The sequence below is a fragment of the Oculina patagonica genome, chromosome 4, assembly GCF_052425735.1.
Source record: "Oculina patagonica isolate OP01 chromosome 4, crgOcupat, whole genome shotgun sequence".
Lineage (NCBI taxonomy): Eukaryota > Metazoa > Cnidaria > Anthozoa > Scleractinia > Oculinidae > Oculina > Oculina patagonica.
Genome location: NC_135761.1, coordinates 4,107,959 through 4,135,905, shown reverse-complemented (window position 1 = coordinate 4,135,905; position 27,947 = coordinate 4,107,959). Strand labels below are relative to the sequence as shown.

At 37.1% G+C, this 27,947-nt stretch overlaps 1 protein-coding gene across 1 annotated transcript; it reads left to right on the top strand.

Annotated features, from left to right (window-relative positions):
• Window positions 1-10,655: 10,655 nt before the first annotated feature.
• Window positions 10,656-26,968, top strand: LOC144651221 (uncharacterized). Its single transcript, XM_078511135.1, has 8 exons — window positions 10,656-11,511; window positions 16,011-16,286; window positions 17,194-17,294; window positions 17,739-17,822; window positions 18,443-19,072; window positions 21,963-22,028; window positions 22,869-23,015; window positions 23,783-26,968. The coding sequence occupies exons 1-8, from the start codon at window positions 11,058-11,060 to the stop codon at window positions 23,783-23,785; spliced, it is 1,761 nt and encodes a 586-aa protein (XP_078367261.1). The 5' UTR covers window positions 10,656-11,057; the 3' UTR covers window positions 23,786-26,968.
• The last annotated feature ends 979 nt before the right edge of the window (window positions 26,969-27,947 follow it).

The following is a 27,947-nucleotide window of genomic DNA, read 5'->3' as shown; positions in this document are numbered from 1 at the left end:
CTGAAATGATTGAAATGTGCATCTCTATTAAAAATACAAAACAAGAAACAATCGCCTTATATTTAACAGGCTTAATTTTATAAGTGGGTTTAATTTGTTATTTGAAGCAATTTTGATTTTGTATCCTTTGCCCAGTTGTTGATATTAATCCATGACTGATCCACCCATATAGTTAAAATGTAGGTTTTTATCGGCGCCGGTTTAAATCAATATCCACTATATTTTTTGCATGCCTTTGAGGAATTGAAATTACTGTCCAAATTTCTCCTGCGCCTTTTCTGACCCGATGGTCCAAAAACGGGCTTGTCTTTAGTCCTGCACCAGTTCTATTTTTTTACTGTGCTTCTTAGAATTTTAGCCCGACTCCACAAACAAGACTAAACATTCTCAACCACACTGCAGTCTGCATGCATAGCCAAAGGCATGAACTTTAATTAACTGGTATGTTTTAGCGTTGAAGCCATTACTTTCACGTTTTACACAAATTACACCCTGGTCCTTCGAGTTTGAAACTTTAAGAAGAATTACCCAGTCATCTGAAAAACGCCAATGTCAAGCATATTTCCCGTGTAAAGATATTCGGCAAAGTCTTACAAAGCAAGTTCCGTTATTTCATAACTTTGTGTTTCCGCTTGGACAAAAGAAAATATTGGAATTATTTGGTTAACAGATGAAAAAATGCAATGTGTGAGTACTAGCTGCCAAACAAGATATACTCTCTGCTATTTTGCATTCCTCCTGGTCGATCTTGGCCATCATGAATGCTATACTCGGAAAAGCGAGCAGACCTTTAGAATCACGTGCAGTTCAGAAAAACTGAAAGGGATCATACGCACGCTCGTAACCAGACCTTTGCCATAGACGAGGCAAGATCTTGCTATAGGGGCCCTGGGGGCATGCCCTCCAGAAAATGTTAAAATCTAGCCTGAAGCTATGAATCTCTTTCAGAGACATCTCCTCGGCATGAGGTATTTCTTGACAAAAAAATCAATCTTGTTCAACTTGGGATTATAATTCTAACTAAAAGCATTTTGTTTTTAATATTGGGTAAAAATCTAGAAGAGGCAAATGTGTCATCTTGCCTCTTGCTAGTTAAGGCCCAGATACGTGGAACACAAAAATCAGCGGCAAAAGCTAAGGATCAAGCCCCGGGGATGACCCCCATATGAAAGATCTCGGGGATGCTCGTCGGAAAATTTGAATTAAATCCCAATGGACGCCAAAGAAAGAAAACAGTTTGCTGATAAGAATTCAACTCTCCGCCAGGTCTGGCTGTCAAGACGGTCAATTTTGGTCAATTTTCATTAATTCAATTCAAGACAAACTAGGACGTGACCTGAAAGTGCAAGTACCGCAAAAAAATGCTTGACTTTGGCGCGCAGACACATTAATATCACTAAAGCTTTTAATTAAGTCTTATAATAAAGAATTTTTATTGAGCTATCTTGTTCGGTCAAAATGTGGTTAGTATTGGAGAATATTGCCTCTCATTCTTTTCAGTTTTGCAAGTTTATGACCCATAAACTTGCAAACGAAAGAACTCTACCAATATGTTCCGCAATAACATGATCATCTATGTATTATAACAGGCTCAAATATAAAAAGTGGACAAGGCGAAGCCCTACGCTAAACGTAACTGTTAATAGAGCGACTACGGTAGGCGTATAATCCAGCGGCATCCAACAGACCGTTTTGGTGAATATCAGTTCGGAGGACCTATCATCGCCTACGATCAGTTTCAGATTAAATTGTGATGAAAAACTGGAGATTTCTTTAGCTCCAACGTTCGTGACATGTGGAAAGTAATGCCTGTTGCTTTCGGAGAGAGAAAAATGTCGTCAGTTTTGGGTAAGAGAAATGGCGAGCTACGATTTTGGAGAAGGCAAGAGCGGCTCAAAAATTCGGGTGATAAGATTTCTTCCCCTAAAATTTTCTGAAGTTTGACTGAAGTTCAGCTAGCGTATCCGAAAAGATATACTTTACTTAGCTGTTAAAATAAGGCTTTAAATCACACAAAAAGGATTCTTATAACGTAAAAACGGTGCTCTGCCAGCTATGATCGAAACTTTTTTTTCGTTGGGTGCCCCTGTATAATAAGAGACCTTTCATTTTGAATCAAGTCGGCTTAAACAAACGATAAAAGCATCTGAAATGATTGAAATGTGTACAGTCATCTCTATTAAAAATACAAAACAAGAAACAATCGCCCTATATTAAACATGCTTAATTATGTAAGTGGGTTTAATTTGATATTTGAAGCAATTTTGATATTGTATCCTTTGTCCAGATGCTGATATTAATCCATGACTGATCCCCCCCTACTTAAAATGTAGGTTTTTATCGGCGCCGGTTTAAATCAATATCCACTGTATTTTTTGCATGCCTTTGAGAATTTGAAATTAATATAATTCCAAATTTCTCCTGCTCCTTTTCTGATCTGAAGGTCCAAAAACAGTCTTGTTTTCAGTCCTGGAACAGTTCTAATTTTTTGACCGCTCCTTCCCTCCACATACCGCGCTTTTCAGAATTTTTATCCTGACCCACAAACAAGATTAATATTCTAAATCAAACACACTGCATGCACACCAAAGGCAGGAACGTTAACTTTGGGTATGTTTTCGTGTTGAAACCATTTACTCCACGTTTTACACAAATTACACCCCGCTGAAACTCAGAAGTCTGCGAAGAATTACCCAGTCATCTGAAAAACGCAACTGTCACGCATATTTCCCGTGTTAAGATATTCGGAAAGCCTTACAAAGCAAGTTCCGTTATTTCATAACTTTGTATTTCCGCTTGTCCAAACGAAAATATCGGAATCAGTTTGCTTAGTGGCAAACAACCAAAATTATTAATTATCTAATTTTAGTTTTCAGTGCAACATAGGTGAGTGTAAGAATGCACTGACCGACACTGGGTAGTTGCCACCAGGCAGAATAACTGTATCATCCTGCGGGATGGAGGTCTTTTAATAGATCGACAGGCTGACATATTATTCAGTCTTAATATCATAGTTGATCTCTCTTATTTTGCGTACGTCCTGGTCATCATGCGTGCTATTTGAAGAGCTTGCATTTGCAACAAGACCTTTAGAATCACGAACAGTTCAGGAAACTGAAAAGGATCACATGTGGAACCAGAAGTCCTATGTACTTCTGGTGGAACGCAAAAATAAGCGGCAAAAGCCAGGGCGCTCGGGCCTGCAAAAGCTGATGATCAAGCCCGGGGGTGACTCCCATACGGAAAGGTCCCGGGATGCTCGTCTGAAGATTTGAATTAAATCCCTAATGAAGGCAAAAAAAAAAAACAGAAACAGTTTGCTGACAAGAAAGAAGTCAACTCTCTGCCAGGTCTGGCGGTCAAGACAGTAAATTTCGGCGGTTATTTTTCACTAATTCAATCAGGTTCAAACTAGGACGTGACCTGAATGTAGAAGTACCTCAAGAAAGTGCTCGACTTTGGCGCGCAGACACATTAATATCACCAATGCATTTACTTAAACTTTATAATAAAGAGTTTTTATTAAACTGTATTTTCCCGTCAATATGTGGTAAGTACTGGAGAATATTGGTCTCGTTCTTTTCAGTTTTGTAAGTTTATGGGCCTGACCGCCTTCGGCTTGACCCATAAACTTGCAAACGAAAGAACTCTGCCAATATTTTCCGCAATAACACGATCATTTATGTATAATAACAGTCATATACACAAAGTGGGCAGCCGAGCACAAATAAGAGGCCTTCGATTTTGAAACGAGTCGGCTTGAACGAAAAATCAAAACATCTGAAATGATTGAAATATGCATAATCATCTTTATTTAAAAATACAAAACAAGAAACAAACGCCCTATATTTAACAGGCTTAAGTGTCATTATCAGAGTAAACCAGGCAATGCCAAAAGATGGGGGTCAGCCGATTTCCCTCGTATTTTCAGCATTTAAAACCTATCAGATAAGATTGTGATTGGTGGCATTTAAATGATTTTCTGGCTTTTCAATCTTGAGATTGACGACCCCCTAGTTTTTGGCACAGAAAGTGCCAAAAATCCTCATAAAAAAGGCCAAATTCTCAGTACAGGAAACAGATCTTCATTTTGCATTTCGTGCACAAAACTTTTTCTCAAGGTAAATGAACTGGTTGTTGATGTTTTACATGCTTAGAAACACCTTTCCAGTTCAACTGTAATTTTTACTATATTTTCTAAACTAGGTAGGTAGCTTGTGTCTTGCCACAGAGTGAATTTGGGGGATTTTCAAATTCGATTTTTTCAAAAGTGCGATAGTTTATTTTTTATTAAAAGCCATTTTATAACAGTCCATACCCTTCTTATTCGAAAACAAGAACTTATTGATTGGCACGATAAATTCTTTCTACACGAATTTAGTTCAAAAATGGCTCTGATCGCTCTTATGGCTATTTTCCCGCCAAAATTAAATCACACTAAAATATCACATAACATCGATACAATTATATTTTGAAATGAAATAGTTGTATTTTAATTCATTGAAAGGAGTAGAAACTTCATTAAATGTGTTAATAATTGATTTCGAATTAACTATGTTAATTAACCCTCGGACGTACAAGGGGGGGGGGGGGACGCCACCACCCCATGAGGTTTTTTCTAAATTTTGAAAAAAACGATTTACTCTGCAATGCTGAAACTTTCAGTAGCTGTTCATTCATCCTTTGCGGAAATTTTGATATGTCAACGATGTGTCCGTGGTGTGTGACGTTGCCATGGCAACGTCTTGCCAAAAATCGTCATTTTTACCATTTTTCTTATTTTTTTCCAGTTTTTTAAAACAGAAGTGCAAGATGTGTTTATTTTTACATTCCGTAAGCATTCTGGCTTGATTTTGCATCAATTCCCGTTATTTTCTGACTTTCTAAGAAAATGTTGAAATCCAAGATGGCGGATCCAAGATGGCGGCTCTTATGACGTCGCGTGACGTCATATGACGTCATAGCCAATTAAAATTATGTCATCTTATAGAGTACGCTGAGGGCTTTCTTCCAAGTTCAAAATAATTTCGTTACGCCTTAATATAACGAAAACTCCGGGGAGGGGTTCCATCCACCACCCCCCTCCCCCTTGTACGTTGGTGGGGGTGTGAGTTGGCTTGTACGTCCGAGGGTTAAAGTAATAGATACCGCAGTCCGTGCATAAATTCATTGTGTATTTCCTGCGAAAACTAAGTTGTATTACGTAAGCATTGCTTCGATTTTCATAGTTTAGTTTGGTATGTCTTAAAAGCGAGATTATAAACGTAATATTTAAGGCGGTCTTTGTAGTAATGATCCAAGGTACCAAAGAAAGAAACCACGAGTCGAGACGTTATTTCTCACGTTCGACACGGAATTTTGTCAGTTTCAATTCATACTATCACGTTTCATTCGGGACAAACACTCTTATATAAAGTATGAATTGTTTGTTAGCTTCACAAGAATCACCTTGTAGTCTTCTCGAATATAGTCTATCGTTAGATGCTTGTAAACAAGATGTTACAGTTCGCTTACTACTCAAGGTCTTGTTGTTAGTGGCAAGCGAGGATGGTGATCTCGAAGTTCAGAAATCACTGAGGGAGCTTTATTCATTCAGTTCAGGTCACTTTGACTTATCCGTAGATAGAGTGGCAGGTATGAGCATCTGTCCAGAACACTAAAAGAGAAGTAACAGGCGACTGCATGCGACTGGCGACCTTGAAAAAATACCTGTCTGACCTGTTGTTATCACTGCACAAAGATCAATGCAAACAGATTAATGACCCACGCCGTGTTTGCATGACCTTTGTAATGTATGCAACACTGTCACGCTGGTTGTAATTCGAGCGCCTCTCTTTTCAAGTTAGTCTCGAATTCTTTTCATCCTAAAAGAGACACAAAAACGCACACAAGACCCAAGTAAACATAGGTAAAAGTTCAGATCAGCTGTGTATTTTTTTTCAAGAACCTTTAGTGACAGGAAGCGTATTTTTTCATTTATAATTTTTCTATAACGCAAGTGTCATCGTGACGCACCCGAAGTAAGTAGTAACTCCAATTTAACCAATAAAAACAGAAAACATCTCTGTTTTCATCTTTGTCGAGGACTGCATTTTCGTTTTGGTCATTGGAGAAAACTGAAATGTGACCCAACTCGTGTGTGAATTTTCATAGAAGCACAAGGTTTATCATTTTTTATGGGCATCGTTTACCGATATAAGAGATAAACAAAATGTTCGTTTCAGGTCACGAGAATCAATGTCTAGTATATGTCTGTGTCATATTTTATAACTGAATCGTCTGGTCAGATCAGAATTCGTACCCAAGCGATAGTCAAGCCAATCCATTATAGGATGCTTAAGATGCACACACGTTTGCTTATGATTCGCCACTATGAGAAAACTTATTTAACTAGCTCTGGTTTCCTTTCTTATTCAAAACTTTTTGTGAATTAAATTAAGAAAAATAATTCTTAATTTTTGTAGCACAAACGCCTGGTCAAACTTGACAAAGGTCGTGATGGTGGCAACAACAACTTTGTTTCGTGTTGTGTACCTTTCAGCCACGATAAATTTCTGTGAGGGCGTGGTTCACCTACAACCTTGAAGCAGATTTCATTTGTACTGTAAAAGATTTGTACTACAGAAACCCTAAGAAAAAATCGTGCGAATGGAATATTAAGCCAACCTATTGCCCGGATTTTTAACTATCAAAATAAATAATTGGGCGGGGCGAGAGTTAGCCGATGTACAGGAGAAATGCTTACACGAGTATACATCGCGCCAGTGACACTGCAGTGCATGTCTAACAATTATATTCGTTTTTCTTTTACGATCACTTGATTGCCTGTACAACAAAATATCCAACATTCAACCAACATAAATTAAAGGAAAGAGTAAGCAAGTGATCTCGTTGTTCAACTGTTGAATATTTATAGATGTATCCCACTGGCATTTCAAAAAAATGATGTTTTGTATACATCAGTTTCCTTGATTCTAAGAAGCTGGATGTGGCCATTACAAAACTGTGTATCACTGTTTTATATTTGAAAATTAGTAACCCAAATTTTCTATGAGTTAGATTAATCAACGAGGCTCAGCCGAGTCGACTATCGCTATCCAAAACATACAGTGGACTATCGCTATCCAAAACCTAAAATTTAAAGCACTTTTAAGCCTACGCACAATCATGCCCTATCAGCGATTATAGTTCACCAAAAAATTTTCTCAGATTCTGATTGGATTAAATTGATCACGTGACGCGATGGTTCATCCACGGAGGGCACTATCAGCCCATAGTGCCCGTCCGAGAAAAAAGCCCGGATGGATAGTGCCCGCCCGTGAAAATTTTGTAAACAAGTGTGCCTGCATACAAAAAAAAAAAAAACCAAAATCACTGCATTTAGGGGATTTCTTGTCTGATTTTGTTTCGTTTGTTAAATTTCGGCTTTCAATTGAGTTTTTTATTTTCAAAAGTAAAAAAATAATTCACGATGCTCGTTTTTGAATGGGCGCGCCAAAGCCGGAGAAAATTTAGTGGTGAATAATAAAAACGATAGAGTGTTTCTGTTTCGGAACTATCGGTCTGATAGTTGCCCCTTGGAAATTTGATGTTCTTAAAACTAGCATATTAGCCCTTAAAGCTTCGCTTCTCGGGCTAATATTTGTTTTAAGAACATCAAATTTCCGCGGGAGAACTATCAGTCGTTAGCATAACCACACTGACCTACTATTGTTTGTCCCGAATGAAACGTGATAGTATGAATTGAAACTGACAAAATTCCGTGTCGAACGTGAGAAATAACGTCTTGACTCGTGGTTTCTTTCTTTGGTACCTTGGATCATTACTTCAAAGACCGCCTTATATATTACGTTTATAATCTCGCTTTTAAGACATACCAAACTAAACTATGAAAATCGAAGCAATGCTTACGTAATTCGACTCATTCTCGTCCCCATAGCCCTTTCGTTTCTCTTAGCCGGCTTGGCACGAGAAAACGGAGGGCTCTGGGGACATAGGATTTTTGAATTAATTCGAATTTTTTTGATTGGCTGTTTGAACTTGGAAGAAAGCCCTCAGCGTACTCTATAAGATGACATAATTTTAATTGGTTATGACGTCATATGACGTCATGTGACGTCAAAAGAGCCGCCATCTTGGATCCGCCATCTTTGATTTCAACATTTTCTTAGAAAGTCAGAAAATAACGGAAAATGTGCAAAATCAGGCCAGAATGCTTACGGAATGTAAAAATAAACACATCTTGCACTTCTGTTTTAAAAAACTGGAAAAAATTAAGAAAAATGGTAAAAATGACGATTTTTGGCAAGACCTGCTTGTATTTATGACGTTGCCATGGCAACGTCACATCACACACCACGGACACATCGTTGACATATCAAAATTTTCGCAAAGGATGAATGAACAGCTAATGAAAGTTTCAGCATTGTAGAGTAAATCGTTTTTTCAAAATTTAGAAAAAATCTCATGGGGGTTGGCATCCACCCCCCCCCCCCCTGTACCTCCGAGGGTTAATTAACATAGTTAATTTGAAATCAATTATTAACACATTTAATGAGGTTTCTACTCCTTTCAATGAATTAAAATACAACTATTTCATTTCAAAATATAATTGTATCGATGTTATGTGATATTTTAGTGTGATTTAATTTTGGCGGGAAATAGCCATAAGAGCGATCAGAGCCATTTTTGAACTAAATTCGTGTAGAAAGAATTTATCGTGCCAATCAATAAATTCTTGTTTTCGAATAAGAAGGGTATGGACTGTTATAAAATGGCTTTTAATAAAAAATAAACTATCGCACTTTTGAAAAAATCGAATTTGAAAATCCCCCAAATTCACTCTGTGGCAAGACACAAGCTACCTACCTAGTTTAGAAAATATGGTAAAAATTACAGTTGAACTGAAAAGTTGTTTCTAAGCATGCAAAACATTAATAACCAGTTAATTTACCTTGAGAAAAAGTTTTGTGCACGAAATGCAAAAGGAAGATCTGTTTCCTGTACTGAGAATTTGGCCTTTTTTATGAGGATTTTTGGCACTTTCTGTGCCAAAAACTAGGGGGGTGGTCAATCTCAAGATTGAAAAGGCAGAAAATCATTTAAATGCCACCAATCACAATCTTATCTGATAGGTTTTAAATGCTGAAAATATGAGGGAAATCGGCTGACCCCCATCTTTTGGCATTGCCTGGTTTACTCTGACAATGACACTTAATTTTATAAGTGGGCTTAATTTAAAATTTGAAGCAATTTTGATATTGTATCCTTTGCCCAGTTATTGATATTGATCCTATGACTGATCCTCCTCTACTTAAAATGTAGGTTTTTATCGGCGCCGGTTTAAATCAATATCCACTGTATTTTTCCATTGATTTTTGCATGCCTTTGAGGAATTGAAATGACTTTTCAAATTTCTTCTGCGCCTTTTTTGACCCGATGGTCCAAAAACGGGCTTGTTTTCAGTAATGCACTAGTTCTATTTTTTTTACTGTGCTTCTCAGAATTTTTATCCCGACTCCACAAACAAGACTAAATATTCTCAACCACATTGCAGTCTGCATGCACAGCCAAAGACAGGAACGTTTACTGGTATGTTTTAGCGTTGAACTCGCCATTTACTTCACGTTTTACACAAATTACACCGCTGATCCTTCGAGTTTGAAACTTTAAGACGGAATCAGTAACCCAGTCATCTGAAAAACGCCAATGTCAAGCATATTTCCCGTGTAAAGATATTCGGAAAGCTTTACAAAGCAAGTTCCGTTATTTCATAATTTTGTGTTTGCGCTTGGGCAAATGAAAATATTGTTATTTGGAATTATTTGGTTTATGATAAACAACCAAAGTTATTAATTATTTAATTTTAGTTTTACCAGTGCAATATAAGTGACTGGAAAAATGCACTGTGTGAATATATACTAGTTATGCAACGCTTTCGAGTGGTATACTATGGAATATCCCACGAGTCACTTGTATTTTCTCGGTATACACACGAGCCTTTAGGCGAGTGTGTATACGAAGAAAATACAAGTGACAAGTGGGATATTCCATAGTATACCACGAGAAAGTGTTGTGTAACTATTTTATACCATGCCATAGAAAATACGCTTACTAAATTTCGTCGAGAATACAATCGCAGCGCACGATGGGAAGGTTGGGTTGAATACCGTCGAATATACAACGGCTTTCCCGTATTCTGATTGGCTGTATTTTCTATGGCATGGTATAAGGTGGAATACAAGGTGTGTCCTCAATCAGTCCACCGAAACATATTTTACCTCTCTCGATCGAGGTCACTTGATTCGCTGTTTCATCTCGCCTTCCATCCGCGAATTTTGGAACTATGTATCCCGTATCCCGCTTGCTGCCTCGATTTGAGTCAGCGCCCATCCCGCCGGGCATCCCGCATCCCGCTTTCTTGCCTTTTTTTGTTGAAAAATGGATTTCCCGTCCGCATTATTCAATCTTTGATAGTGAGCAGTCGCATGCATTACATCTTAACGCTTTTTGTTTTGATAAAAAAAGTCTTGAAAATAAAAATTAAATAAAAAAACATTTCATTCATGGCTGTGAGCGCGGGAACGGTGATCTGTGTCCTGGCCTGTTCCCTAGAACTAATTTGATTGGTCGCTATTTCCAGCGGTGACTTCATTCATTCATTCGTCGGGAAAATGTGATGCATTCCAGTCTGGAAAAACGCTGATCGAGGCGGTCGAATATTTAAATTGTATCCGTTCTACACCAAAACAGTGCTCAGATATCCGTGGGCGGATTAGCTGAGTAGGGTTTGGACATTATCACGTCTGTTAGTGTAAGATCTCGACATTTCCGTGTTTTGCACAAGACCGCGGATGAGCTTTAAACTGTGGAAAAGTTTGTAGTCCGCGCTCTATAGCGCTAGCTTGAGCGTGACATCTGGAAAATATTTTTGATTGTCTGTAAATAACACGGCTGGCTAAAGGATTTGAAGTGCTTCCAATTATTTTTAGCGAAGAAGGAAGAAAGCAAAGGACCTCAAAGTTAATCCGTTCAATTTCCGTGCGGCCGGCGAAAAAATGGCCGCTGCAAGCTCTGTTGATGGTTATCAAGAAACTGGTCTTGACGACGTTTTCGAAGATTATGGGCCGATCGATGTGGAGGCTTTCATCGATTCCCAGTTTGAAAATGCTTTAAGAGGCGAGGAAGAAATGTATTCTGTGAATCACGGCGAGCCACAGCTTATGGGAAGCAAGCTGGAAGTCGACAAAATGGAAGCCGACGGTTGCTTGGCCACGTTGAACTTTGCGTATGGAACTGATACACAAATAAACTTAGAACATGCAATTTCATTAACAACGCCTCAGGGAGAACTGGTGAGCGTTGTAGTGTGTTCTTCCTGCCAAAGAGTTGTGGAAAAGGATTTTCGTACATTCAGCGTTAACAAGGTCAACATGAAAACAACAACACCATCACTCAAAGCACAGGAGAAGTCGAACGGATGTGAAATTGATGGCGGTATTGAAGTGAGAGGTTGGTTATATAATGGTTATTTGTTATTGTTCGTGCTAAATAGCATGTCTCAATATTGCGATGAGGGTATAACTTTTGCAAGGCGAATAAAGTGTAATGGTTGCGTTGTAAATTGATATGACACTCAAATGTTGATTACGTCTGCAAAACGACCGCTTTCTGTCGCTCGGTAAACTTTAATCGCCGCACGGTCAATGGCCTGACTTTTAAGATTTCTTCCGATTTGTTTAAAAGCTTAGGTTAATGAATGAATCCAGTCATCTTAATTTGATTACTCTTTGGTCTTCTTTTGCTATCTAAACTGCTTAGCGGTAAACCATTTGGTTAAATTATAGCTGTTGATGTTTTTGTATCGCTATATTGACGCGGGTTGATAATCCGCGGACTTTTCACAAATGATTGTTGATCTCAGTAATCAAAGTATTTACAATAAATATTTAACATTTCAACTTTATTTTTATGCTTTCGGGGCATATTAAACTATGTTCAAGTTAATTTGCCAAGTCGAAGTGTCTGGGTTTTGAGGTGTTTTCAAATGGTTTTTGATTCCAATATTGGGGGTAGTTTTCCTTGTAAGACTACTTGTACACGCATTGGCTAATTTTCATCTTCAATAACAGTAATGACGTCAATGCGGTTTTTCTGATAACAAAAAACAAAAAGATAAGGAAGAGGTTTCCCTAAATACCCCATGCCTGGAAGAATTCACATTATCCTTTGGATTTGTGAATCAGAAAAAATAACAAATGAAGTTCATGTTCATATAGAATTTAGGGTGCGTTTCTTTGGAAAAATCCAAAATTGGATCATTGATCTCAGATCACACGGATACTTTGCTCCCAAAGAAACGAAGAATCCGAAAATAAATTTAAAAAAAAAATCACACGTTGAAATACGGTAGTTCTTCTTTAACCTCAAGCACAATGTGGCGAGAAAGCATCTGAGAGCAAAGAATGTTTGCGAATGCAAACTTCACTCTTGACAATTTCAAAAGGATACAATTTCCTTAGGCACAGGGTGGCTGTTCTAGAAAACCTGTATCCAGTTTAAAATGACACTTCATACCTATCAAGCTACCATTTCCTTTTATGGTGAAATATTTTTGTATTTTGTTCGAAATAACGCCTGAAAACTTACCGTATGACAGTGTTTACAAAGAGCGAACCTGTATTTTCACAGCAAAGACCGCTGGGCCATGGTACTTTTTTCGAATCCTTTCCTAAAGAAACGCACGGATCATGAATCCTAAAAATCCGGATTCAGATATGATCTGATGGAGTGTAGCTAACAGTCGTGGGTTGTGGGTCGTGGGTGGAAGTCGTGGGTCGTGGGTGTGGGTAAAAGTCGTGGGTAACAAAAAAGTCAAACAAATACTGAAAAAAACATTTGAAACAAATTAGTTCGTGCACGGCTAGTCTGACGTAGAGTTTCGACCCGGCCAAAGGACCCTTCAGAACACCACGAAACACCCTGGGACACCGAAAATGTTTAAAACACACATCAACAAAACGGTTCAGTTAAAGTTAAATAAATTTAAAACATTTAAAAAAGTAAAAATATTAAAGAAGTAAGTATTTGAAATGTGCCTGGAATTTTGCGATAAGATTGATCGCTCACCAATGGACCAAAACTGAAGATGAAAAGCTCCGAAGTCGTCCGAAGTCTCAACATTTACGAAGTCCCTTGTCTGAGAAAAGAACGGCTGAAGAAAAGAGTCATAGATACAATATTCACATAAAAACTAATTTTTTTTTATTCTGCGTTGCGATTAGCATTTTGTCCTCGCACACTCCCCCCACCCCGCAAGAACCGTGACTTTAAAATATTGCGTGACATTGTGCGTTGAAGACTGAACAACATTTTTTCCGTGGGAAATTTTGATGGTCGCGTTTGCGGTTACAAAGAGGCGCTTCTGTTTACGTTTGGTTTATTACAAAATAAATACAAAGGCTTCGCCTGTTGGCCAAAGTGATAAAATGTTCGATTCGGTCGCGGAAATGATTCAGCCAACATTTTTTACTGCAATCTATAACACTCGGTTTTGCGAGAGCTTGGCGTGGGAGATTCTGCAAGAGCTTTCTTTTTTAACCGACACCCGACGCAATGCATAGAATTCTCTGCCTATACTACTTTTTCCAAATTATTCTGCTTATTTTTAAAACGAGCATGTATATTGTAGTCTGTCAGTGTGTACAGCCGTCTCCCTCCCCTAAAAAAGTCGGGAACAGGGAGGTGGACGGCTCCACGGGGGGATACTCGGGGTTTCAAGTGACGCGGATGCACAATGCATTTTTGGGGGTTTGAAATTTTTGATTCCGGGATTTTTTGGATGGGAAAATTTGGCAAGTATTTTTTTTTTTATTTGAGTAGGGATGTTTTTGGGTATTCAAAACAATCTGAAGATTTGTGGCAGTGCCTTGGCTGCGTAGTTTTGCGAATAAAGTACAAACAAATGTGTTTTGCTGTTGATTATTGAGGGGTTAATTTTTGGTCTAGGGATTTTTATGGGTCTTGATTTTTCCCCCATTCGATCATCCCCGTCAATTAAAATCCCGAGTACCCCCCAGGGGGGGGGACGGCTGTAGACATTTTAAATGGGTGGGTGATTTTTTAACCTCACGGACTAAGGAGTGAAACGCGCGGGCTGCGGACTAGTTTTAAAATACGTACTGCGTCTTGAGTGATGTATAAGTACGAAAGGTCGCTCGTCTAGACGGGTAACGAATCCTGTGCTAGGCTATTATAGAGATTGTAACCAGACAAACTACAAAATGTTTGCCTATGTTCTTCCCGACGAGTAACATGTTTCTAGTATGAAAACCGACGATTGGCAAGGGACTTCGGAAATGTTCGGCAGCTTTCTTAAAATATTGGGTTAGGTTTGGGCAACATTTGATAGTTTTCGGACGACTACGGAATTTTCCGTTGATATCATCGGAAGTCTTTAGTTTTATTCCAGTTGTGAGCAATCAAACTTTGGGAATTCTGTGGAATGCAATATTGTAAGCACTTACCAATGCTTTGTTTCTTTGATATCTTTATCTTATTTTGATTTTTAACGTTTTATTTTAATTCAATCCAATCATTTTTTTTTAATCTGTGTTAAAACATTTTCGGTGTTCAAGGGTGTTTCTGGTATAACAGTCACCCCAACAAGTTTGTTGGGCGTAAAGGCCTCTGAAGAGTCTCTTGGCCGGGTCGAAACTCTACATCAGACTAGCAATACACCCTGACGAACTATTTCTCACAAATGTTTTTTTTTTCAGTATTTTTTTACGACTTTTTTGTTACCCACGACTTTTACCCACACCCACGACTTTACCCACACCCACGACCCACGACTTCCACCCACGACCCACGACAGTTAGCTACACTCGATCTGATGTATCCACTCGGAGTGTGGATTCTTCAGATCATTGATCCAAGATTAATCCATTTTCGGATATAGGAAAAGAAACGCAAAATCCGTTTTTGAATCAAGAATCCGGATTTGGATTTTTCCCAAAGAAATGCACCCTTAATTGACAAATTGCATATCACAGATGTTTGTAACGATCCTCAAATTTATCTCACTTCACAATAAAATAAATGACCCAAATAACACACAAACATATAGGGACCCAAGCCAAAAGGTAAAGAGAGCACAAAATTTAACAAATTGGATTAAGATCCCTGAAAGCGATCTAAATCCTGTACGTTTAAGTGAAAAAAATTATAAACCTGTCTGCATGGTTTGGAAGGCCAAGCATCACCATGTGTTCCCCACATAGTAAATATATCCAGTAAAACATCTCAAAACCTCAACTGCTTGCATGTCCCCTCTCCAATGAATCCACTCAAGCTTGACAAGTTCAACAGTTCTATAAATCAGCATTATTAATTAAGGTGGCTGAACACAGTTTTCCGATCTTTAGAGTACCTAATAAGTATTGTTTATGTTGCACTTACGTCCAAACTGGTGCAGCTGATGAGCTCAAAATTGGCAAGTTACAAGATAAGCTAACGCATTTGTAATGTTTGCATACATGTCACTTTAGACCATAGTGAGTTACCATGGCCACACAGCTTATATAAATCAACCAAAAAGATTGAATTTTTCACGATTTCAGAAAATCCAGTCGGTAGAATTCGTTTGTTTGTAACAAATATGAAATTATGACATTTTAACATTGAAGTAGTAAAGATTTAACAGAGAGAATTTTAATTTTTTTTTTGCTATTTTATGTTTTCACATATTGTCCTGGAATGTTTCAAAAGCTGTCTGTTAAATTCCAGATTTTTTGTTATCAGCAGTTTTCTTGTTTTCTAAAGTACAATCTAATTACTGGCTCGCTAGAAATCACATCTTTTTTGGTAGGACAAAAAACGCCCAATCGCAACTGTTGGTGCGCAGCATTTAAAATTAGCACTGAATCTAAAGAGGGCAGGGAAGCTGTATTCACCCACCTTATACAATCAATTCAAGTGTCTGTGTTTTAAGACTTGTTTCTCACTTACAGAAGAAACTATTGATCCAAGACAGTCTGCGGTCACAGAAATGCAGCTGTCTGATATAAGTGATGATGTAGGAACTTGTTGGCGGGAATTAGGACCAAAGCTTAAGATAGCAGCATCAAAGATTCACAATCTAGATGAGGAGTACAGGTGCAATCGTGACAAAGCCAATGCTCTCCTGATCATATGGAAGGAACAGATGGGGAGTGGTGCGCTTGCAGGACTTCTTGCAGACGCTTTAGAGAGCATTGGAAGAAAAAGCATAGCAGAAAAGCTACTTGGTGAGTGGGTATCCTGTGTGGAATAAGTGGGCATTCTGTGTAGGATGCTGCTGACATGTATCAGCAGACCAGGAATAGAGTTTTTCCTGATCCTTGAATAGTTTCAGGGTACAATAGTTACAAGATTTATATTTATATTTAGTTGTTTAATCCATTTTGTTTATTTTTACTTCATGGCTAATAATACCTTTAAACTCATCATTCACCAATAGATGAGCTTGGGGAAGGTGCCTTAGATATGGTGGAGCCATGCCACAATCGCTAGAGAATGCAAGGTATCCATGGCAACCCTGAGAACTGCACCCGCCAGGCACCCTCACACTGATGGAATCAGTGGAATACTTAAAAACCAAAATACTTACCAAATCCAATGCTTACCCTGTGAAAAGGTGGGAGGAGTGGGAGCAGAAAAGCATGGCTTAACTTAAGCATGAGGCCAAAGAGATAACTGTACATCTGCACACAGCTGGAAGAGCAAGCATGCATGTGATGCACCTCCCTCTCTAAGGGGCCTCAATACACATGACTGCTGTGAGGCACCACTGACTATCATTGGCTTGAGTCTAAATTAGCCTTAATTTCATTAGCCACATCTAACACAGCCATAATAATTATTATTTCAGTGAATAAATGGCAATCTCTATACTAATTTAATTGTGTTATAATATATATTAAGCCCAGCTGGCTTTCTGGCCTTGGGAGCTCTAAAAGTTTACCTAAGTCTTTGTTTTCATGAGAAATTTCAGCCGGATTTAAGTTCTCTTTCAGCCGGTGAAATTAGCCGGCAGCTGGCTCTTAGCAACATCCGTGGACAAAAGTATTATTTTTTATTGCAGTGTATTGATGTATTGGTTATCTGCACATTTTCTGACCTTACTGTTTTGCTATTTAAAATGTTGTATTTTAGGAGTAAGTGGCGTCAAGTTACCATCATGCACGAAAGTTAGTGAGGGTCACACAATCAGTTTAACAGTCAAATGTGACTTGGATGCAGAGTTGGACAACAAGGTTAAGAATTTATCATGTTTAAATCTGGTTAATGGCAGTACTAAATACACATTGTAAACAGCTGACAAAGACATTAAAAGTTGATCAAGGGGTGTTTTAAGTCACAATGACCCTGTCAATAATTGTTATTAGAATACAAGAAAGTGCTTGAACTTACCGCAAGAAGAAGACAAGCATACAGTGTAGATGTAGATGTTCTGATCAGTTTAAATTGATCACGTGACGCGATAGCCTTCAATTTAGTGGTGAATAATAAAGACGATAGTAAGAGTGTTTTTGTCTTGGAACTATCAGTCTGATAGTTGCCCCTTAGAAATTTGATGTTCTTAAAACTAGCATATTAACCCTTGAAGCTCCTCGACAGAAACTGTCACTCTGTTGTTTAAGTAGAATATTAAATTATATTTTGTGAGTAATAACGCATTTATTTTTTTATCTCTACAGCTTATGTTGTGTGAGGATCATCTTGGGAATAAATACATGTTAAAAGCTATTAGCAGTAATGTCAGATGTTGGAATTCAGAAGAGGTACTTTTTTGGCATGTATCAGTTTACATCCCTCTCTCCTTAATTTGCCACCCTGACAACAAGAAAAAAGTCTGAAAAAGTCTTTGAAAAAATTTAAGCCAACATTCACTAACTAGGCAAAGTCTGCATTCAAGCTTAGGGGTCCGTCAGAATGGCACTTAGCTCTGGCGGGGTTCCATGGCATGAAATGCCCACTAGTAGTATTTCTACTTCTCCCTAAATGGGGTTATTCCCAACATTTAATTCGCGTGTGTCCATTTATACACCTGGGTGGAGAGACGTACTATGACAGTACATTATCTTGCCAAAGAACATCAGATGATTATAATGATCCTGACCAGGGCTGGACCCAGAGCACTTGATCCAGAGTCCAGCGCACTAATATGAAAGTAGTTAATATATGTAGCATATAACTACTTTTAACTACCCAACTATTACGTAATACCTTACAGTGACATGTAACAATCTCTGATCCATAGAAATATTAAAAAAATTGCTGATCTTGGTTTGAAACTAAAATAAAAATAATTCTACCCTGTTATTTTTATTTGTTAATTAAATGCTATTTTTTAAACTTTAAGTTGCTGAGTTTAATTGTTTGCTATTAATAACTGTGTCAGATCCAGAAGAACAAGAGATTCCTGGAAACTGTGGCTGTAGCTGCACAGGACATGGGAAAAACAGTGGAACAAAGACGACAAGAAAGCTTAAAGCGCATTTCTTCAGAGGTTCAAGAACTGAGGCAGCAGCTAAAAAGAGTAAAACTGGATTGTGTTGATACTGACTCAAGTGATGGAATTCAAAATTCTCCCAGAGAGGACACACAATCAAGAAAAGAGGCAGTGGATGATGCAAATTCAGTACACGTACATGCATCACAAGGTGAAAGCGTGGAGCAATTACTAAAGTCGTGTGAAGATCAACGCGTCTTTTGTCAAGGGATATATGATGCTCTTATCAAGCTTATTGGTGAAGTTGGTCAGCCGCGAGAGGATAACTCCAAGTGTCTTCGACAACTTTGTGACTTTACAAAGGAACTGCAAGACCAGGAAAAGACGTTTTTCTCCAGAATCGAGTTAGTCCATGGTCACCATTTGAATAAGGTGCAAGTTGCCAGAGTAGAGAAGTTAGAGAAGTGGAAAAGAGCTCAAAAAGAACAAGTTGAGGGAGTCGAAAAGCTCTTATCAAGCTTGCTTAATCAAGGAAAAATGGAAAGAAGGGAGTCTCAAGGGAAAATAGAAAAACGTCAGGTGAGTTTCAACAATTCAATCAGTTTGAGTCTTGCAAATTTGCGAGACAACAGGGCGTGCAAGGCAAAACAGCGAGGTAGGCAACAAGGCAGAAATCCCTACTCCAAATAAAAGGGGGCTAACCGCATTTAGCTACCTAAGCTACGGTAACAGTATTTTTTTTTTTTTTTTTTTTTTTTTTTATTGAAATGCAACAATACATACAGAAAAAAAAAAGCGATTACAGTACACGATTAACACTACTTACAGTACTTAGACTACTAACAGTCTTTAACAATACCTAAATACAACTTACAAAACACTACTTGGACTACTAGCAATTACAATAACACTACAGGGCAAAGAGAAAAGAAGAAGGCAAATAACCATAATTAAAGGAAGAGACATTGTACCTTTGATTATTAAAATAAGGAAAATATAACGGTAACAGTAGGCTAATCAGAGTGCTAGGGGAAAGTATCGCCATTTACTCATTTTCATGGAGTTTTCGTTTCTCACATTGGTTTGAGATTACATTTTTCAACTCGCAGGCGTAAGACTCACACCCAAGGCGTGAGAGTTGGCAGGTATAACTTTGTGACGACCCAATCAGTTTTTCTGTTACAATAAATTATTTTACATGATGTCATCAAAATTCTAAATTTAAATCTATTGATCCTACATCCCTTTTCTTCCAGCATGTTTTTGACATCAGTGTCACAAGTTACTGGAAAAAGTTTTGTTTCAGCAGATGTTAGGCTGCATTCATTATGTATGCTACAGGGGGGGGCAGAGGATTTTTTTTTCAGCGGCTCATTTTTTTATATCCCCCCCAAGGTCCATAGAAATTTTCATAATCCCCCCAAGCAATCAGCCGAAAAAAGAATACCCCCCCCCCTCCTCCCTCTCAAGAAATATCAAAATAAATATCTGTATAATAGTACACTACATATGTTTGAAATTTCAAGATATGTACATGTTTAATAAGAACATTGAGAGAGCTTGGACTGTTTATGTAATGCCTATACCAGCCAGTAAGTAGCGCGAATTAGGTATAGATAGCCTGCCAGCTCGTGTACGAGTACTACCAGAAGTATTGACAGGAACCTGGATTTAACTGTCACTCTCGTTGACAAAAGCAACAACCTCATCATCATCATCACTCTCACTATCACACTTATACACGGATTCATCTCCGCTGTTGCCATCCTTTTCACCCTCGTTTTCAGCATCACTCCTCTCAAGTGCGACATGTGCCATTATTCTCCTTATCTTATCATTTTTCTGAGGTTGCATTAAATGGTTCCATTTTAGATGTTTTACTTTCTATACTGTATCGAAACATTACATCTACAGGCCAGGCACACTACTTAAAAAACTTCAAAATAGGTACTATAGTCTCTCATAATACCGTATTTATTCCATTAAGCGCCCTGAAATTTTTGGACCTTGAGAGTGGGCGTTCATTGCTTCATTCGAGGTGGGCGCTTATTCAGGCTGGGAGCTTATTAAATTTTCACTATTTTTCAGTAAATAGTAAGTTTATTTTGCAATGAAACAACAAATAACAACAAAATTTGAAGATGTACCAAAGCAGAATTATAAGTGTTCGTTGAACGTTCCTGTAAAATACTAAGAAAACAAGGGAAACTCTTTTTAAGTTAGTAGTACTTTGTCAATTTCAATCTCATTGGGTACATACATGTACCACCTATCCTTTTTTAGGGGGGAGGAGGTGGGCGCTTATTCGAGGCTGGGCGCTTATTAACTTTTTCTGCCTTCAGGGTGGGCGCTTATTCCAGGTGGGCGCTTATTCGAGGTTAGGCGCTTAATCGAATAAATACGGTAATAGAGGTACCCTTGTTGCCTAAAATCCTTGAAAGAAGCTGCTGTACTTATCATTTCTTTTTTCACTTTTTAAAACTATTACAAAAGCTAGACAGAATCTTACAAAAAATAAGCATCCCCCCAGGAGATATTAAACAATTTTCATATCCCCCCTTTTTTTGCTCTAAAAATTTGAGAACCCCCCCTAAAATCCTCTGCCCCCCCCTGTAGGATACATAATGAATGCAGCCTTAATTGCTTCATTTTGGGAATTAAGTGTTTTGAAATTTGAGACACCCTGATTCAATGTAATTTGGAATGTTACAGAAACCAGGAATTTCAATCCCAGTTTCTTTGTTCAAATTGGTTCAAGAAGATATGTTGTTTGAGAAATTGAGGTACAGTATTACTGAAGTGCTCCTCCTAGTAAGGCAAATCTAAGGAAAATCCAAGTTCTTGGGAGGTTCGAGAAATCAAGATTTGGAAAGTGATTTCATTTCAAAGTTTAACTCAAAAGATTTTTAAAAAACAAGTTTATAAGTCAAAAAGCAAAATAATTTTAAACAAGAGTATATAAAATGTGAAACAATACAGAAATTTTTGTTGGTCCTATGGGTACAATTCCTGTTGTAAAAACAGTATTTATAAAAGAAAAGAAAAGCTATTTTAAAAATTCTAAAAGCGTACTTAATGGTTTGGCACAAATTGAGTCAGTTTAGGTGTTAAGTGAAGGCACTTGTCATTTATAAACAGCATCTACAGTACATGTATATATATATATATTTTTTTAGTTTTTTGACTTGATAATGACTTGAAACATCATCAGTTTGTTCAGCTTTAAATTGTTTCTTTAAAAATCGTTTGGCATTTAATTTTGTCATAAAATCACTTTGGCTGTGATTTCATTTAATTTATTTCAGAATTTTACAAAGTTCCCATCTTTAGCATCCTGTTATAAATAGCTAATAACACAGTCACTAATTTTAATTTTAATAATATTTATTTGATAGGTATGGTTCAGAGCCAGCTTATTGTTCAGGTTGCCCTGAATCCTAATTAAAAGTTTTTAATTTACTCTCTTTAGAAGCTGATAAACCGCAAATCAGAGCCAAATCTACCCACAAAATCACCATCTGGATTTGCAAGAAGGGTAATTCAGGATTTGAATGTTTACATAAATGCATGGTGACTTTGTTAATGATATTGAAAGCAACTTTAACACAATATTCCTTCATTTTGGAAGAAATGCAAACAAAGAGCTATAATGTACAGAAGCTGTAATTTTACTGTTAAGTCACTGATTACCCAAGAATGCAACATAAAATATCAAATATGAAAAAGGTCGCTGGCAGTCAGTTAGAAAAAACATTTTAGCAGCATACGTGTACAACCCCGCTTAACATGCCCATGATGGTATATGAAAGCCTGGGGCATTACTGTAGGTTAAATCTCTTTCTGACCTAGGTTAATCTGAGGGTCTATTATAGGGGGTTGTGCAGTCCTCAGACTGCCGTACTTTGTTCATCCAAGACGGTAAAATAATTTCTTTTTTTCCTCCTGAAGACCAAGACCACCATTAATTTCTTAACCCTAAACTGCGGTGTGTGTGCCCACAGACCGCCACTCAAAATCAGATTAATGCACCAGACTGCCAGGTATAATAGCCCATCTAATTTGTTTCAGCCTGAAGATTAAACACTCAGGATTGTAATCACTTACATAATATTTGAATTTGCAATTAACTGTTCTTTTTAATGAATTCAATTTGTTGTTCAAATTGAAACCGACTCACTAATAGGTTATGTTGTTGGTCACCCTCCGTACTAGAAGTTGTAGAAGTCATGTTGTTTGATTTGTATTTTTCTTTGTTTAAGGATTACATATGGTAGTAAATGGAACAATATGGAAAATACAATTTCAACTAGTTTAAAATCATTTTGACCTGAAATTGTTTTTAAACTTTAACATTTTATGTGTGATCTTTTTGTAGAGAACTAAAACAGACACATCAAAGGGGAGCAAGTCACAAAGCCTGAGTGAACTTCCAGACGTTAATAAAAAGACCAGCATATCATCTCCAGTATGTGTGCACCGCATGTGTGTCATGGACACAAACAAGAAACTTAGCAAAGAAAAGGTAATAAATTATTTATGAGGTTTTGTTGTGATTTTAAAAATGAGTTTTTTTTTCTTGAAATTAAAATTCTACCTGGATCTTACACAAGTGGATTTTAGGTAATTTAGTAAAAAAATGTGTAATGTAAAGTGTAAATGTTGTTAATAGTGGCCATACACTTAGCAATATATACAAGATGTAGATTATATCAAAACCACCATCAGAATTTAATGTTTTTTTTAAGTGATGGATTCACTTCTTAACTTTTGCTCAATATCATTACTAAAGGAGGGGGCTTATGCTGTGCATTCAGTATTCTCTGCAATTCTTTGACATGAATAAAAACTCATTTTGAGGCACAATCTTCCCAGCCACTGCTTAAGCCTTGTATGTAGTAATTTGATTGCATTAATTTTTGCTGCAAAAGTGGAATTTCATTAACAGGGCCAAGAAAAAAGTCATATCAGATTGAGATATTACAAGCTACATGTTCACACATATTCTGACACTTCACATCTTAAGATTTAGTTATTAAAAGTGCTGCACCAGGCAACAGCAACAATAGAAATAGAGATAAAATATATTGTTGTAAAGATGAAAATAATTGAGAATTGAAAATCGTTTAGGGTTAAAATGTGACAGGATATAACTATGAATTTAAAGCAGTGACTCAGAACCCCTCAACTACCCCTAACTAAGGCCCTTGTATACATCACAATGCTATTTTTTTTTTTCGTTGTATTTTTTTTTCTGGTATGACTGCATTCTTTTGCGTTTGCTCTCTGCAGTAAGAGTCCAACCCTTGAAAGGAGCAAGTGAGAACTGGAAAAGACTAAAGAAGCAAAAGGTTTCAAGCTTTGTTCTTTCATTAACTGGCTGTGCCAGTTCTTTGACATTCTCTAATGTCAGGTAGAAAATGTTGGATCTGGCATGGGATCCATTCACGGCTAGGTTATTTAATGACTGATTAGTAACTTGTTACTTGGTAATAATCATTCCAAAAAATTTTTGAGATAGCTTTTACATGTATATACTGTAGATATTTTTGCTAGATGATGTATTGTACATAATTATTTTTAAGTAGATTTTTATAATTTATTGTTATCCGTTAAGAAAGTATCTTAACCTTTCACTATTCATTACACTTCTGTTGTTGATAAGATCAGTAAATAGGCAGGAAGTGTACATTACATACATGTACATGTGTTGTTAGAGTAGTGCTGTATGGTGGTTACCACAGATACACAGACATTGTCACGACTTACTGACTCCACAGTGGTTTGTTGAATACACTGTTGAGGTTTTTTTATTATCCAAGATTTACATGTAGTAGCCAGGAAGGTTACTAAAATTCTCTTCCACATGTATAGGTAGTATTGGTACATAGGTCAAAGCACAGGTCACAAGTGAATTTTTTTTTGGTTTACTTACTTTTATTTTGACACTGGTAGTCTTTCTTCCTGTGAAATGTAAAAACCATTTTTAAGCAAGCACTCTGTATTCTATGTGTCGAACTCAGTGCCTTTCGATAACGTGCGAACTCTTCTCAATCAACCACTGTGTTTTTTACTGCCATCAATCATCTTAGCAGACCCCTCAGGAGACAGAAGTTCACTTCACTGGGTTCAAAATTGATTGGAAGATTTTGATTCAATTTGTTTGCTTCTTTTTGTGAAAGTTGGTTGATTGTGTTTGTAATTAAAGAGCAGTGATAATGCAATTGGTATATTTTTGTTACTGATGTTCACTTTGCTACTTGTTGCTAATAATATTTTTAGCCCAAAGGAAACAAATAATATCATTAGTGCTTTAATTTAATTAGGGTTAGGTGGGGTGCTGCATTCTTTTTTTGCGGTATGTATTTAGATGAATTTCTTTTATAAATGATGTGTGAGGCTGATAAATATTACGTTTAAAAAATTAAGTAAATTGATTTAGTTAGTGGATTTAAACTGTAATATATTGGGGGATTTAAGTTAAATTTTCAAAGAAGCATTTGTGTTGTATTTGCAAAAAGCCCAACAACTGATGTTTTGTAGAGTAGTTTGCCAGAGCACTTCTTTGAGATTCGAAAAATGTTCTGTGGGTCCAGTCACAGGAATTAATTCAATCCAAAGGAGAATTAACATTCTATTGCTATTTAAAATCAATTTTTGCACCACAGAATTTGCCAGATCAGTTTAAAACATCTTAGCTCTGAGGGTTTTATTACTGACCAGTCAAAAACTGTAGATCAAGCTTTAGTTGTGTTTTCAGCTGTCTGGTGGCTAATTTTCTTAGCAGAGTGGAAATAGAAAATTTCGTTTAATTTCAAAAAGTTATTGCTACATGATTTCATTTTGAGAAGTTTCCTGATCAATATGCAGACATTAATTTCATAAGCTAGACCAACATAATTGTGGTACAATGAAAGTTTATTCTTATCAATACAATTTTTGTGAATTACTTAACTAATCTCATTAATTATAATTAATAATTGAATTTTTAGAAGGACGAAGACAGAAGTTCTTTAAATCATGACAATGACAGTAATAAGTTTTTATATTGTCATGTATATTTTGTTTGAAACAATTGTCCTAGACATAAGCAATTGCTTTGTTTGAGATAGTAGTTTAAGACGTAAACACATTAATGTGTGTAGTTTGCAAGGACGTAAACATACTGTAGTTTGTTTGAAACAGTCGTCCTAGACGTAAGCATACTTTGTTTGAGATATTGTTTAAGACGTGAACACATTAATGTGTGTAGTTTGCAAGGACGTAAACATTAGTTTGTTTGATACAGTCGTCCTTTACGTACCGGTAAGCATACTTTGTTCGAGATATAATTATAGTTGTTTAAGACGTGAACACAATAATGTGTGTAAGTTGCTAGGACATAAACATAGCTTGTTTGAATCAGTAGTTATTTACAACAGAAGAAAACTTGTTTTTAAATTATATTTTTTACAACTTAGGACGTGGATTATTTTTTCAAACATAAACTGACTTAAATGATAAGATAGAAATTAATTTAATTTCAAAGACACTGGATAAGAATGTTAAAAAAATGCACTGCAAGTAAGCATAAATTATGATGTAATTTTTCATGGGACACCGGGAGCTGGTCTTACCTTCGTCGCTGCTGGCAGTTTAAATGAAATATGTACTATTATTGATATTAAGCTAGTAACAACGATCAGTGCTTTTATATTGACATTATTTTCAGTTGTTGCATCAAAACATTTTGCTAAGCACTTAATTTTACAGCCTGAATTCTAGCTCCCCACTATAGGAGCTGGCTGAAATTCAAGCTATCAATTTTAGATAATTGTACTGAAATTTTCAAAGGGGATATTTTATTTTCATTGGCAAATATGCTAATTTATAAATAAAGGGATAAACAAAACTACTATGCAGATTGCGTGTTATTTGGATGTACAGTACATTTGTGGTTATTTTTGTGAAACTGAAGAATGGCAATTTTGCTTCACTCCTAAGAATTTTACTTGTGGTAGTGCCATTGAATTTCACTAACTAGCAAACTATAGCTATGCCATACAAGCTCTTAAATTAACACAGGAAAAACTCCTGAGGTGTGACTGAAGCTTGTTGCTCATGAACAACAGATTATAAACCAAACGTGATTGTTAGAGTTCACCCCGGGGATAGTTGTTTTATAATCCGAAGCTTCCCAAGACTGAAATGTTACTGAACTTTCTCGAGGTCATGTTAACCCAGATATAAACTGTAGGAATGTACCCTGGAGGTAACATTCCCATAGTCAATGACCAGAGAGGCAATCTTCCAATTGTCGATAGGATACACTTTTTTAATAGCGGGTACTTTTAGAATTGCTAGGTTGTAATTAAATGGTCTTAAATCACTAATGTTAGTTCACATGTAGTTGATATTCTTCTACCATATTGTATCCACATACTCAAGCTGTTGTTAATTGTCTTTTTTAGTGAAATAAATTGGAATTTCATTTGACAAGTTTTTTGTGTCCAGTGAATAAGGCCACACCCTTTGTGTAAACTGGTTTGATTTGAAGTGTCATGTCAGTTGTCAGTGAATGGCCATTAGTGCACTGCTGTCTCGATTTTCAAGTAGTTTTATGGGAAGTGGACTGACTTTCTTTAAGAGTAGAAAACAAGTAGGATGGGTGTTGCAAATTTGATTATGACTTTTTACCCTTAATCCTGCCATGGGCATGATTTCAGTTGGCAACATTTTGTATCAAGTGAAAAGTGACTGTTGGAGGCCTGGGTACTAGTGTGTAAAATTCCTTTCTCTGTTAAAAAAAAAACACATTTTAAATAAAGGCCCAGATGAAAACCAATATTATGAAAATACAGTTCAGTGTTCCAGCCTCTTAGCCGATGGGGTGCTTGAGGAAAAGGCACAACTGGCCAAGAAATTCTCTGGGAGATGAGAATGGCAGGATTCTTCTGTCAAGAAACAATTATTGGCATACACCTTAACATAGGAGAAAGTTCGTGAATCCAGCACGGGGGTACTAAATGCCTGTTTTTGTTCACTATCCAATTTTTGGCGAGGCTGTGCGCGGACGTGCAGCCCCAGCCTCTCGAAACTGGTCGGAGGGCACACTGTATATTTTTAGGTTGGGGTGCATTGCGTGCCTCTGGGACATTGAACCCCTTACCCTAAACCAGACCATGGAGTGTTCAGCTGATTTTGAGGCTAGACACCAAGAATCCCTACCCTATCCCAGACTTGCGTTTTTTAGTGTTAACAACAATACCGCAATATTTTTTTTACGTTTGGGAAAGCCTCTTTCTCTTCCGAGTTTCTATTCCTATTCTGGACTTAATTTCTCATACCACGGATCAATTTCCGGGCAAATGATACCCTATTCTAGACCAATACTCTCTAATTTCTATACCTTGTCCCAGACTAAACTGCTTGAAAACCCTTCCCTTCACAGCGGCACATACCTATATAGCTTATATAT

Bases quoted from the DNA above. Each gene is read 5' to 3' on its own strand.
- LOC144651221 (XM_078511135.1), top strand. From the start codon at position 11,058: ATGGCCGCTGCAAGCTCTGTTGATGGTTATCAAGAAACTGGTCTTGAC. The intron at 16,287-17,193 runs GTGAGTGGGTAT...GTTGTATTTTAG, and splicing joins CATAGCAGAAAAGCTACTTG to GAGTAAGTGGCGTCAAGTTA. The intron at 22,029-22,868 runs GTAATTCAGGAT...ATCTTTTTGTAG, and splicing joins CATCTGGATTTGCAAGAAGG to AGAACTAAAACAGACACATC.